General features: G+C 36.8%; 1 protein-coding gene across 1 annotated transcript in view; it reads right to left on the bottom strand.

The window, feature by feature from the left end:
* Positions 1-317: 317 nt before the first annotated feature.
* Positions 318-14315, bottom strand: part of LOC104401070 (adenylate kinase 9-like) — a gene marked incomplete at its 3' end in the record, with an annotated part of 41201 nt that continues 27203 nt past the window's right edge. Inside the window, exons 15-19 of the mRNA XM_010017435.1 lie at positions 14086-14197; positions 13604-13668; positions 3100-3306; positions 2355-2473; positions 318-587 (exon numbers count right to left, since the gene is read on the bottom strand). Coding sequence (XP_010015737.1) covers positions 318-587; positions 2355-2473; positions 3100-3306; positions 13604-13668; positions 14086-14197 — 773 coding nt within the window. The remainder of the gene's footprint in view (positions 588-2354; positions 2474-3099; positions 3307-13603; positions 13669-14085; positions 14198-14315) is intronic.

Here is a 14315-nt window from a genome sequence, read left to right as displayed (position 1 = left end):
ACCCTAATTATTCTATAATTCTATGATTCTATTATCATTCTGACCTTCATTTTATTTTTTTATCTCTATTTTTCTTCCTGTGCCCCATTCAGCACCTATCTGTACTATTTAGGAAAATCCCTATACATAATTCTTGAAAATGTTTTGAAGAATGTTCGTGGCATTCATAAGAAAACATTGTCAAGAAGTAGTTTTTTCAAATTTCATCAAGTAAATAACGTAAGTGATTTTTATCAAACTAGATTTTTATAGGAAATTCCTATTGTGGCCTGAAAATGGATATTTTGTGTATGGCTATAAAAAGATCAGATTATTACCTGTTTGCTTTTTTTAGGTTTTTCAGTTTTAGTCATAGCCTGAGAGAAGTCTTCCAGTTCCTGTGATAGCATTAGTATTTTATTGTCATCTTCTTCAGGTTCTTCATCAAAATGGGGTCCAACTTTCTCTTTAGTTTTGGGTAGGATCAATTCCTGTAGATATTCTTCAAACTGAATATGGAAAATGCCTAATTTGTCTGCTAGCTGTCGTGCACAAATAGTTTTACCTGCTCCATGAGCCCCAATTAAGCACACTCGTAATGGAGGAGCCTATAGGAAAAAATTGAAATAGATTGAAACAACTTGGAGTCTACCCCCTACTGTTTTTCAATTTCAAAATATAAAAATTACATCAAAACCTGTCACACAATTTTGCATTTTATTTCTTCCAGGCTTTTAATTGCTGTTCCAAACAGATAACCTGCTCACTGGAAATACTGAACAAATGCGTTATGGCAGTTGATGCCAGTAGGTAAAAAGGTAGTTTCATCAGACAATTCTGGTAAATCTTCCCTTCTTTAGCTTTCTTTGCCTTACAAAACAAACAAACAAACAAACAAACAAACAAAAAACCCCCAAAAACCTTAAAGATAGTAAAACCTCCCAAAACCCCCAATATGTGTGATTTCTTAATCACATTTTAGGATTATTGTAAACCTTTATAATCTTCTTCTCTTCTCTGCTTTATTTGCATCATTATTCAATGCGTTAATTTAAGTGTACACTAAAAAGTCACTAAGGAAGTTTTATTTCTTTCAAGAACTTGCCTGATATTTTATCATTACCTAAAAGAAAAAAAAAATCAGCAATAATAAACAATTATAAATGATAATGGAAAATAGTAATTTTAATCTGTCATTATCTGCTTCAAGCAATTTTGAAGATTCTCACTTGTATTGGTTCATTGTGAGCCACATATTCCTCAGGGTTCTTCAAAAATTTATCTCTGTACTCTGGAGATGAGAAGTAATAAATCTTTTCTCGATAGTTAGCTGCATGATCATAGAGTCCTGGGTAAAGGACAAAGTTCTCTTTCAGACTGACTGGACAAAAATGTTTCGTGTCTCCCATGTGCCTTTTCTTTTCCTTAATTTGTTCTTCATCCTGAAAATATTATGAAAATTTTTAAAAAACTGTTTGCATTCAGTAGTTCACTTAGATTTTAGGTAGATCAGATTAAGCAATGTCAAATACATCAGCTGAGCACTGAATGAGAATGGTATTCTCAAGGTAGTTTGTAAAAGTCTGTGAATATAAGTCTATGAAAATACACGCTACTTAGATTCAGAGTCAGAATACAAAACTGCCCAAACTAGTAAGAAAAGAATGACCTTTTAAAGTTTGAAATTATAATATCATAGGTAGCTGTTAAAGACCAAAATTAGGCTATGTTCTTGAAACTCATTTTCTGTTGCTTCTACACGTGCAGAAGTAAATCTCCTCAGAAAAGGCAATGAGAACTGGTCTTGTGAAGACAGATTACTTATCCAATAAAATTAATTTCTAAAAAATCTACTCAATACAGCTCCAGTACAATATATGGATATTCTGTACTGTTAAATTTGGGGATGGGACTCTTCCAGTATGGGATAAAAGTAAAAGAAAGGCAAAGCTAGACCTTTAATGTCATTAATGTGGGTGTTCAAAAATTATCAAAGCTGAGATGAAACAGGGGATTGCGCATTAGGACTCTGCATCTTCTGATGCATACGTGATGTCTCACAGAATCATTTTTAATTGACAGAAATCAAAGTTCACATTTGTTTCTTTAATAACCGCTCTCTTTACCATCTGTACATTCATTCTCTCTATTAGCATGGTTATTTCTGATTCTTGCTGGAGTAAAACTACTATCAGCCAGAACAGAGGAATATAAGGAAAGTGTTCTTGAAGCATAGGCCGATATTTATTCTGTAAGAAGACTAAAACTAGTTCATACAAAATCAAGTGCAAAATCTGACTTCTCTGGGATTATGTTGAAATTGAAAATAAATGAGTTAAAATGAAAGCATAAACAGACAAAGCCAGCATCCTTACTTCTTCATTCTCATTCTCCTCTTCTTCAACTTCTTCATCTTCACTTTCTGCAGCCAGATCTTCTGCCTCCTCATCTAAGTCTTCAGCAGATAATTCCCAACCATGATATTTAAAAGGTTCTGAAAAAGGTTAATTTTTAAAATTTTTTTTCTGTTTCAATATTTTTCATTTGACTGTGTCGTTGTAGTAATGACAGAAAAAACATAATATTATTTATCCAGTATTCAAAATTGTTTGAGATTTGAGAACACAGGTGAAGAAAAGTAATTGGCAAAAAAAAAAAGAAAAAGTATCAATACTGTAAAAAAAATCCAGTCTTGAAACAGAGTCTATGCAGATGGGTAGATTAGATTATTACATACCCTGAAAGTCCCATTGACTCAGATGAATACTGTACATTAATGAACCTTTGTTATCTGTTCATTTCTCAAACCAGTATCCTGACATAAACAGACACAAAAAGTAACTGGGAAACTGCATTGTCAGAGTGTTTATGGAGCTATACATACATATGTATATAGTCCCATATGTATTTTTAAAATATATATATTCACCACTTTTCCTATGTCTTAAAGGCTGGCTGTGTGCTTTTTGGCTCACCCACAGAACACAGCATGTCCTGCTCCAACTACATGTTAGTAATACAGAACTGAGTATAACCTACACCATACACCATTCAACATACAAGCTCTCCAAAATCCCTCTTGTTAGGTTAAGTACAAATCACATAAACAGTATTACTTACTTTCCATAACCAGCACTGTTTGATTAAGCAGACTTTCTGGAGTTTGCTCAGCAATCTCTAAATCAGCAACCTGAACTACAGATGACTGCTTGATTTCTGATTCCACTGTTTTCCAGTCGTTCATGAAAAGGTCTATCTTCTTTCTAACTGTTTCCATTTCTGGCATATCTAGAAAATCATCCTCTGTAAACTCAGGTAGTATGATTTCTGAAAATCAAATGGTATATAGAAGGCAATGCTCCATTATGCTTTAGGTTTATTATTCTTTTCCTCAACTATGGTGGCATTTTTTTTTTAATGCTGCTTCCTTCCCTCCCCCGTAATTACGAATTATTATATTACTAGTTTACAAAGATACTTTAAAAATGCCAAATTCATTTTGTTGATGCAGTATATACAAGGTCAAATTACTTAACTAAATTTGCATATGGTTACTTAAATCATCACCCAAATATATATGACTCTTTCTGCAAATAAATGTAAGGAATCTGCTTTAATTTAAAAATTACATTTAATGACAAACAGCTTCTGACAGGGTATCCATACGGTCATGCCTCATATGGAATATGCCAGTATAGATAAAAATAGAGTAGGAAAACTGACACACAGTGCAAAGAAGCAACTTCATGTTCTGACCTGGTTCAGGTTCAGTTACTGAAGCTGTTGTGGAGTGTTCAGGTTGCATGTTAGGTATCTAACACATATTTCAAGTGGAGCATGTTCTCTTTACTTGAATAGAAGAATAATGCATACTACTAGGCATGTTTCTTCTTCAGCGTAAGATCTCAATATACAGAATTAAACTTTTATTTACTCAAAGGCAATTGGGTATATAAGGATCAACACGGCAAAATTGCAGAGAAAATAGAAGATTTAGGGGAGAAAGGAAAATGAAGGGATGAAACGAAGAAGACCGCTTCAGCATAAATGTCAAGGATATGAGGGATAGTATCAAAGACTGAAGTCCTAAACTGATGAAGGCAAAGCAGTGAGCCAGAACTCTAATATATGCAGTATAAGAGTTCTTACACAAATTACAACTTATGTCTGACAGACCGTCCTCTTAGGGAAGTCTGCTGCCTCCCTGGGGTGCTGGTTAAAGACATCCCTAGGAAACTTCCAAGCCAAGCCTTGGACTATTTCCTATTATTGCTCTTCCATGTGGGTGGCAATGAAGCAGCAACGCATAGTCCAAGGGTTACTTCAAGGCCTTGGGATGGTTGGTAAGGGAATCTGGAGCATCCTCTCTCCTTCCTGTTGCAGGCAGCAACATTGGAAGAAACAGATAGACCCAGTCTATTAATATACGGCTCTGTGTCTTGTGTCACCACCACAGTTCTGTGTTTTTTGATAATGGGATGGCCTACATGGCACCAGGCTTGCTGACATCAGATGGGATTCGCCCTTCTCAAAAGGTGAAGAGGATCTTTGCTCATGAGCTAGAAGGGCTTATTGGAGAGCTTTAAACTAGACTTGAAGGGAGAGTGGAATAAAACCAGGCTTGCTTGTCATACAGTGTGGGATGATACACCCAAGGTTAGAGGGATGGGGTGCTAGCGAGGGCCCTCAGCCTGTTGCTCTGAGATGTGCTGGCTACACTAGAGTACACTTGAAGTCTTACAGAGATAAACCAGCGGCTCCTGAGGTAATAAGAGCCAATAGGGAAACACGTGTGAAATACCTCAAAGGAATTAAGGGGTGTTCCTCTAAGAAGGTGACAGGCTGACAGCCCACCCTAAATATCTCTACAACAATGTGCAAAGCATGGGCAACAAACAGGAGGAGTTGGAAGTGACTGTGCTAATAGAAAGCCATTACTGAAACTTGGAGGGATGAAACCCATGACTAGAGCGCAGCTATCAACAGCTACAAGCTGTTTGGAAGGGAAGGGACAGGCGGGGATGAAGGGATTGCCCTCTGCATCAAGAAATGGATAAAGCATGAAGTGCTGTGACTGGACGAAGGGTAATGGTATTATGGGTAAATTTAGACTAGTATAAGGAAGACATCTTTTACAGTGGGGGTGGTGAAACACTGAAACAGGTTGCCCAGAGAGATGGTAGATGCCTCATCTCTGGAAACATTCAAGGTCAGGTTGGATGGAGCTCTGGACTAGATGACCTTTAAAGGTCTCTTCCAATTCAAGTTATTCTATGAGTCTATGACAGGTAGACAAAGATTATGATCCATGTTTTAAAAGTGATCTGTGATGGGAATGTCTCAATTCCTGGATAACTGATCTTTCACCTTTGCAGAGATGCTGACACACTTTTGCCAGTTACATGAAACAGAAACTGTGGGTGTTAAACAGCTTGAAATTTAGATCTATTTGTTCAAAGAACTGGAGTACTTCCATTTCACAACCAAGTCTGCAAAAGAATTGGAAAAGGGAATTAATTTCTTCTGACTTTCAAGCCTCATCTGTGTGATTTAACCACTAAACCAGGCCTCATAAGAGTTATGAATACATCTTTCCAATTATGCATTGTTATAAATGTACAGAAATTAATAAAGAGGTGATCTGTTACATATTTAGAGACAACTTGGTCATCATACATGTATAATAAAAAATAAAAGCTTACAGTAGATAATGGCATAAATTATGCACTATATCTGCCTTAAAATTACACTGCTATTCCTATTCCCTGCATTCACGTAATGTTCAATCCTGATTTTCTTATTTTTCTTATCAGTTTTCTCTTGTGTTCTATTTAATAATTCTGTTATCAGTACTGTCAGCTAACAGACAGAAAAGCAGTTGAGAGCAGTGACTTAAATGGTCTGATACTACTGTAAGTTTGCTAGGACTTACAGTGTATGCTGTGTTTGTCTCTTACCAGAAATAAAGCTGCAAGGAAGAGCTTGAACAGCGGAAGGAGTGATTTTCTACTTTGCTATAATTTCCCTCTCGTCTTGTTTCTGTCTTGTTTTGAATTTGGAAGAGCAGGAAAAGATTTTGACACAAGCAACAACAGGTTCGATTTAATCCAATGAACTTTTGCTGATTTTTACAAAAAAAGGACCATTAGTACTTGTTTTCCTTATATAATTATCTACACCAAAAAAGGAAAACCTTCCATAATGCCTTGTGTGTTAAAAGCATTTTCTTAAAAATATTAAAAACCAAAATATTAAAAACCCAGTGTTTCACTATGTGAAATTTCAGCACTGTAACATTCATTTTGAGTTTGCTCCAACCTGAAAAACCTAAACAATTTTTCTGGCTCATGAAGTTAAATTGCCCTGTTACAATTTTCTTGTTTAAGAAAACTACTATTTCCTCCCAGAACTGAACGTGTCTCAATCTCTCGCGCATTGTTGAAGAAATTCACAAATGCCACATTTAATTTCCCAAAACAGAGCCAGATCAAAAAATGCTAGTAACAAGTACAATGTAGCTGGATTGCAGTGATTATCTACCAGTCAGATTTGGCAGGTCTGAACATAATGGTCAGAGTAGACGTGCTGCCTAACTTTTGTCTAACATGCTAACTAAAGCATTGCCTGGAAGTCTCAATAGCAGCTTGGCTATGTGAGCACCTGCAGGACAAGGAACACATCTAACAAGTTTTTATGACTTGGATGGCTGAGCTACCTATAAAGCTTTTATACCAAAGGTCAGTGACACCACTGTCTTCTAGAAGCAAGCAAGCCCCTGCCCTGCCTCCAGCGAGTTAATTGCCAAAGAGCTAGAGTTCTTTTTTCCTTGGCCAAATTTAGAAACGTGCAGGGTATCAAATACGTGCCCTCCTTTTAACATCCCTTCATGGATCACTAAGGTTGGCCCTTTGCTAGTTTGCTACTTGTTGTACCTATTTCTACAACTCTTAATTCCATATATGAAGCCAGGCACTTTAAAGTTAGCATAGCAGTTTTGGGCACTGAAATGTCTACATCTCCTTGTGAGTCTGGGTCTTAATGTGTAGTCCTCTAGAAATACAGGAAATTTCTAGATATTTAAGTGCACTTAAGAATTTGATTCTTCCACTTATGAGGCTGAAACTTTTATTGTCTCAATACCCCCATTTATCTCTACTATGTATCTGACAAACTGAGATTTGAAATAAGTCAGGCCTTCTATGGCAACTGATACACTGGCTTAGGGACCTGAGGGTGCCCATGGGCCCAGCTGTCACTGCTCAGGCCCCTGGGGCTCCCCCCCTCCACCTGCAGCCCAGGACCGCACGTCAGCCCCCAGGGCCATCAGCTGCTGCCCCAGCAATGCTGCCCCAGGACCAGTCTCCAGCCCCCACAGCTCTGCCTGGCCATGGGCTCTGCTGAGCTGGGCCCACCCATGGGCTGATATCCCAGCCTGGCATCAGCTCACCCCTGTCCCAGGTGCTCAATACCCAGGATCAGATCTGCCCTGCTCCTGGCGGGGGTGGTGGGACTGGCTCTGGCTGCTGGGCCCTGTCCTGATGGCTATGTTACCACACTGTGCTGCCAGCTCCCTGTTCCTTTGGGAGCAGTTAGCCCTCACAGTGTCCTGACATGCTATCCCCAAGATGAACTGCTAAACTTTATTTTAATTGAGCTACTTTTAAGTAAGTGGTTAACAAATAAGCATTTTCTCAAGTATTTTTGTGATTTTTTTTTTATAGCTTTGAACAACACAATGATTAGACTCACACCTCAGTGGCTAACCTTCCCTCGATTTGAATGATTATTAGTCTAAACATAAACCAGAAGTGCAAAACTGCATATTAAGCAGAAACACCTTAAGATCACCTTAATTCAAGATCAAATAGTCTGATCTTGAATTAGAAATTCTTTTTTTCTTGAAAATGTTTATTAATACTTGCATTTTACTAAACTACACATTCATTCTGTATATGTCATATTAGTTATCCCCTGCAATGACAGTTCTGTCTCTTGCCGTGATTCCAAATAGGAACATGAAAATGCCTTCCTTTTAATGTTCATTAAAAGATGTTGTGTAAATGGTACAATTAAGTATGTTATATTCAGTAGTGATGTATTCCAAATGAGACAGAGATGTAGCCAGGTAAAACCTGCCTGAATTTGGGCAGCTCTAATAAGTTATGTAATGATGATTCCATTAGGAACACAGATTTTAAGAAAATAAGCAAAGGATACATTAATAACCAGGTTATGTGAACTGCTTTTTGCACGTGGCATCCCTGGCACATTCACGCTGTAGAAATCACATGCACTGCCTTGTGAACCACAGCCCTATTCACAGCAATAATGTATGCAAGATGGTAACACGTGCGGTCTGCATCTAGCCTTCAACAGGTCGTCTTTTATAATCCTGCCTTTTAAAAAACTCTCAGTTCTGAGTAGGTCATGAAACTTTGGAAATACACAGGCAGAATAATGGATTTAAATTAATATTTGACATTGTCTGAGACAGAATATTGAACATGGTAATGAATCCATTCAATACAGTGCTTCCCATATGAAACTGATCTCAGAAACACAATTCATGTTACAACCCTCCTGATAGGCCATATTTAGTAAATGGTGGATCAGCATGTGTTCCAGCCCTGATTCTCTACTCTAGACACATAATTGCAGCATATTACCTTTATCGGAGTTTTCTTGTTTAAGGAAACTTACCCAGCAGCATTATTGCATACTTACAATCATTTTTGCATTATTGCATACTTATGGAGCTTTTAAATGGATTATACAGGCCTAAGGGATCTAGAGAAACTTTCGCCTGGAAAGATGGATGAAGTAACAAAAGAGAAAAGGATTACATTCTTAGGGAAAAGGGACAACTCGAGAACCGGACAACTCAAATAATATTTCTTTTTGGTTCAGGTATTGAAACTTATTACGACAAAAAAGTTGCCTCTCTGGCATTTGGTTTGTTTCAAACTGGGTCTCAGGGAATAAAGATACTGAAAATACTTTTAAGTAAGTAAGGCAGCTGTACCTTTGCCATTAGATACAAGTTATAATAATTCTGCTTGCAGAGGTGATTTACAGTGAGATGATATTTTCAAAGAAATAAGAAACATAGTAAAGAAAAATACTTGAAAAGACAGTAATGATTTAAAAATAAACGGATCTAAAAATGCAAACAAGTTTCCTTCAGAGGCAGTGGTGCTCAATCTAACAGTGCTGTTTGTAATTTCTTTTCCTTACCACATAGGTGATAGAAAACAATCCTCTCCAGCCCTTAATCTGGAGCTTTCACAGGGAATACCTGTATGGCAATCTCTCATATTATTTTGTTCTGTGTCTTCTTTGCCTTTACTGAGCATAGTTACCATAGAGATAAACAATCTTCAAAGGCTTTCTGCCCCCACATTCTCCAAGTGAGTTTCTAGGGAATCTTTTTTTTGAGTGTTCTGCTAGTATTAGATACGACTTGTTCTGCCCTCAGTCCATATTCAGCAACAAAAAAGATTAATAAAATCCTTCTTTCCTTCCCTCTCAAACCCTGCCAAAGCTGAGATGGAAAGACCAGAAGCCAGCATGTCTTCTTCATTAGAGCTTAGCTATCAAAATAAACAGAAAGGCAAAACATAGGATAACAGTGACACTTCCCTTCCTTAGAACTGATATGTTTTTCATTATGAACATATTTTCACTTGCCTTTTTGAAACACACCATGCAGTTTGTTTATATAGACTTTTCATTACTTACTTTTAAATAAATGCTGCCAAAATACAGAAAATAAAGTCTTAAACCATGACAACTGTTTGCTTTAATGGACAAGATCAACTGTATGGGATATTTTATTGCTGAAACGTGTCAAGAAATAAATATGCCAGGTTTTATAGCAGGATTGGAGTGAACCCACAGATCTACCTGAAGTTGTCTAACTCTCTACAATGCCTGAAATATATTCTCATGAAGTCATATAGCTGTCTCCTAGCACAGATAAATCTACACACACAAAGCTGCTGCAAAAATGTTTAAATACAGTAAGAAATTCGTGAAATAAGCTCACAATAATTGTGTGAAGGCACATGAAAAAAGATGTGCAGCTATAATATTCAGCTAGAGACTGCAAGCAAGAGTTACCAAATTTTTTTTGTGTTTTGTGTACCTTCAGTCTCCTCCATTTATTTTCACTCCCATTAAGACACGTGTAAGTACCTCATTACTGGAACCACTTTTTCCTTTTAAATACAAATGATATTATAAATTTGGTTATGTTCAGTCCTGAAGCAATCCCAGTTACTTCAGTGTCCCACTGATGTTACAAAAATTGCAATTATTGAAATGCACATTTATTTATATAGAAGAGAACAGACCCTGCCTTGGTAAGAGGGTTGGAGCAGATGATCTCCAGAGGTCCCTTCCAACCCTAACAATTTTGTGATTCCCATATTACATGATATATGACACATCAAAAGAGCATGATTTGGGCTCTAGAGTATTTTTCTGACTTTTCATTTTTATACCATAACTTCTATACAAAAGCTCCCAAAACTGCGAATAGAGCATTCATGTATATTTTTGTAAAGATATGTCACATGGGAGAAAAGCTGCAGTCAAAGTGCTGATGGCACATGTGAAATAAAGCTGTTGTCAGGCTAAGAGCTGTATGACTAAAGTGTTTTGGTGAGTCAGTATTTGATTATTGAAATCAGTTGTTGGCATAGGAAAACATGATTTTCTCTGAACAAGGACTTAGCACGTGTTAAAAGCACAACTGTGTATATGATATTACTTCTCTCATTAATAATTGTTTTGATGTACTCAGATCAAAATGAGTTATTCAAAGCTAGGATGAACTTTGTTATTTGAGACAAAGATAATAGAGTATCTGTGTACAACCCTTTGTATTTAATATTTTAGCTCTCATTCACTTTGGAGAAGATTTATGTTTTTTATTAGCAACAATGAAAAGTTATAATGAATTTTTCTTTAAAAAAGTATATGTAATTTAAAAAACCCTACAAAGCTAGAGTGTTTGTGGTTTTTTTTCCAGAGAGCAGATGAAATGTTACCCAGTTAAAAATCATAAGCATTTATTAAATTCAGTCTATCTTATACTACATTTATGACTTAGACCTTGCTATATATAGGTAAAATGAACATCAGACTGGATAATGAAAGAAAGTGTATGTGAGACATACTGGTAATACACAACTTAAGCTTAGCCATGATATTTTTCTGTGGAAACCAGTATGTCATGTTTGAAGGGAAAACGGTGAGGGCAGTCTAGGGCCTCACTACTGAGAGGGAAAAAATTAAAAAAAAGAGAGAGAAAGAGAGAGAGAAAGAGAGAAGAAAAGAAAGAAGAAAAGAAAGAAGGAAAGAAAGAAGGAAAGAAAGAAGGAAAGAAAGAAGGAAAGAAAGAAGGAAAGAAAGAAGGAAAGAAAGAAGGAAAGAAAGAAGGAAAGAAAGAAGGAAAGAAAATAAATGGGAATTCATACCCTTCAGTTTTAAATTTCAGCTCCAGACCTTAGGTGATAATTTAGGCTATGATGGAGAAACCTTGAAATCATAAAGCAGAGGAAGAAAAAACTATAGTCTCCAACCTTATTCTTAATATAGAGACAGATAGTTGTGCATGATACTTCATCTTGACAGCAGATCTAAATTAGACAGCAACATTTTTCTAAGAAAGTAAGCAGTGTCTGAAGAAGACAAAAAGGAAAATACAATCCTGAAACTTAATTTTGACTGTTGAGGTTCTAAACCTGGACCCAACTGACAGAGTTTTCTGAGGTTCAAAAATTCAGCCTATTTGTGACAGTTGACCTGCCCCCAAAATCTCACTCCTCACAGACTATTCAATCCTGCCCAGGACAACTATATTTTCATTGCTGGGAAAAAAGTATAGCAAAAATCTGATATGAAAGTAGCACTCTTACAGGAAATAAATAGTGGCTAAACAAAAAATAATGTGTTTCTATTAATACAGAAAGAAGCAAAGTAAGAAACTCTTTACCCACATATTCTATTAATACAGTTATTATAGGGGAAACCTCATGTAATACACGTAATTCTGTTATTTTTTATGTTGATACGTTATGCTGTTAAAGGCTAATCTCTGTAAGCACAAAGGAGGCGTAATGACAGGTGGGGGTACCGCAGAAATCTAATCAGAACAAACATAACCTTGAGGCCATTAAATGAGGATAATGAAGGCATTGTCTGGGGGTAAGATCTAGTGAGATAAGTCAACTAGAGAGGCTTTCCCTGGCTAAGGGTGATTACTGCCTACAGAGTAAGTCATTCATTAGGGGATGCCAAGAAAAGCAGTTTGGGATTGTGAGAGACTTACAGTATTACGAGGCATTTCTGAGGACCAAAGGGAAGGAGAAGGAGGGATCAAAGTAGATTGGGAGGAGCAAGCATGGATAATAGTAAGAAGAAGATGAAAGCTGAAATAGGAATATATGCTCAGACTCATTACTGCATGGTACTAGGGACATGGAGCTTCAGCAGCCTCACCTCTACAGGGCTTCTGGATTCAGTAATTCGTAACATATGTTGTTACTAGATTCAGCAATCCTTGCAAGTTAAGAGAGCCACTCCTGAAATAATTTTCATTTCCTTCAATTGCTTCAGGCTGTGCTTCTTGGAGCAAAACCAGAAATTCAGACAGTTTTGTGATTTTCTTATCAGCTACTGGTGAAGTTCTAACAATGTTTTCTGACTTGTAAGCAGATACAGATATTTTGATGAGTAGGAAGTTTCAATACAGTTATGTCCTGGGTTCAGCTACAGCAGTCATTTTTTCTCCTTCTTAGTAGCTGGTGCAGTGCTGTGGTTTTGAATTTCAGCCTGGGAACAACACTGACAGCACCGATGTTTTTAGTTGTTGCTAAGTAATATTTACTCTGACCAAGGACTTCTCTCAGTCTCATGCTCTGCCAGGGAGGAGGGGAAGCCAGGAGGAAGCAGAGACAGGACACCTGACCCAAACTGGCTAAAGGGGTATTCCATACCACAGCACGTCATGCCCAGTATATAAATTGGGGAGTCACCCAGAAGGCGCAGATCGCTGCTCGGGTCAGGCTGGGTATCGGTTGGCGGGTGGTGAGCGGTTGTGTCCCCTCCCCTTGTTATTTCCCTTATCATTATTATTATTGGTGGTATCAGTAGTGGTTCTGTATTATACCTTAGTTACTGGACTGCTGTTATCTCAACCCATGGGAGTTACATTCCTCCGATTCTCCTCCCCATCCCTCTGGGAGTGGTGGGGGAGAAGGGGGAGAGTGAGCGAGCAGCTGCATGGTTCTGAGTTAATGGCTTGGCTTAAACCACAACAAGTTAATAACCCACTTAGAAAGAGGACATAGAGAGTCCTGTCCTTTGAATTTATTGAAAAGCACAACTGTGCTCACTGATTTACTACACATCTCTATTCTGTAACACTGATTAAGAATGATACATAGAAATGAGTACGTGAATCAGTGAAGGAAACAAAGATAGTAATATGAAGTAACTTTTCTAGATGCTGAATGTAATAAGGAAATCAAAACTGTAAAATCTGCATAAAAACCAAATTGCTAAATGATTTGAAACACATAATTAGTTTAAATAGAAGTAGAATTATACACACTTTCACCTTTCTCCAGAGCAGCCCCATGAGATTGTTCTTCCTCTGATACTGGTTTTTCTTGCATTTCTCTTCTGTAAGTAAAAGATTATTCTTCTTAAGACTTACAGAAATACTGCTGAAACAAGTTGCAGATATATTAAATGTAAAGATGTGGAAAAATACCGTTGGGAACTGAAATATAATTTGGGTTGTACAAAATAAAAATCAAATATATTTTATAATCTAAAATGTTATTGTCTCATTACATCAAAAGGCTGGAGTAATGAAAGGTATTTATCAAGAGAATCTCCAGCCACCATTTTTACTGATCTAAATGAGATATTCCTCAAAATTGAAACATATTGGCTTAGTTCCTGTACCTCATAACTAATCTTAGTGTACTGTTATACTACATTTATGTTGATAAATGCACTGATAAGTTTAACACAAAGTAAGGCTAGAATTTTCTTGTTCTCATTTTATATGTTCAGATATTTGGAATATTTCACCTTTCTTCTTCTATGTTTTTCTCTTCTAATGCTTCATCTGTTAGTCTTTTCAAAATCTTAGGATTAATTTCATCCCTGTTTGCTGAGTATGTTCTGCGTATTATACAGACTCCTGCAAAACAGTATACAACTGTATTGAGTTTTATGCATCTGTATAAAACTAAAGTTATTTGAGTTAGGAAAATTATTTAATAAATGATAGACAACTTTCTAAAGCCAAGAAAATGCAT

Source organism: Nestor notabilis, unplaced genomic scaffold, assembly GCF_000696875.1.
Source record: "Nestor notabilis isolate BGI_N333 unplaced genomic scaffold, ASM69687v1 scaffold25426, whole genome shotgun sequence".
Lineage (NCBI taxonomy): Eukaryota > Metazoa > Chordata > Aves > Psittaciformes > Psittacidae > Nestor > Nestor notabilis.
Note: the sequence above shows the minus strand (reverse complement) of the source record. Positions and strands in the feature narration are given on the sequence as shown.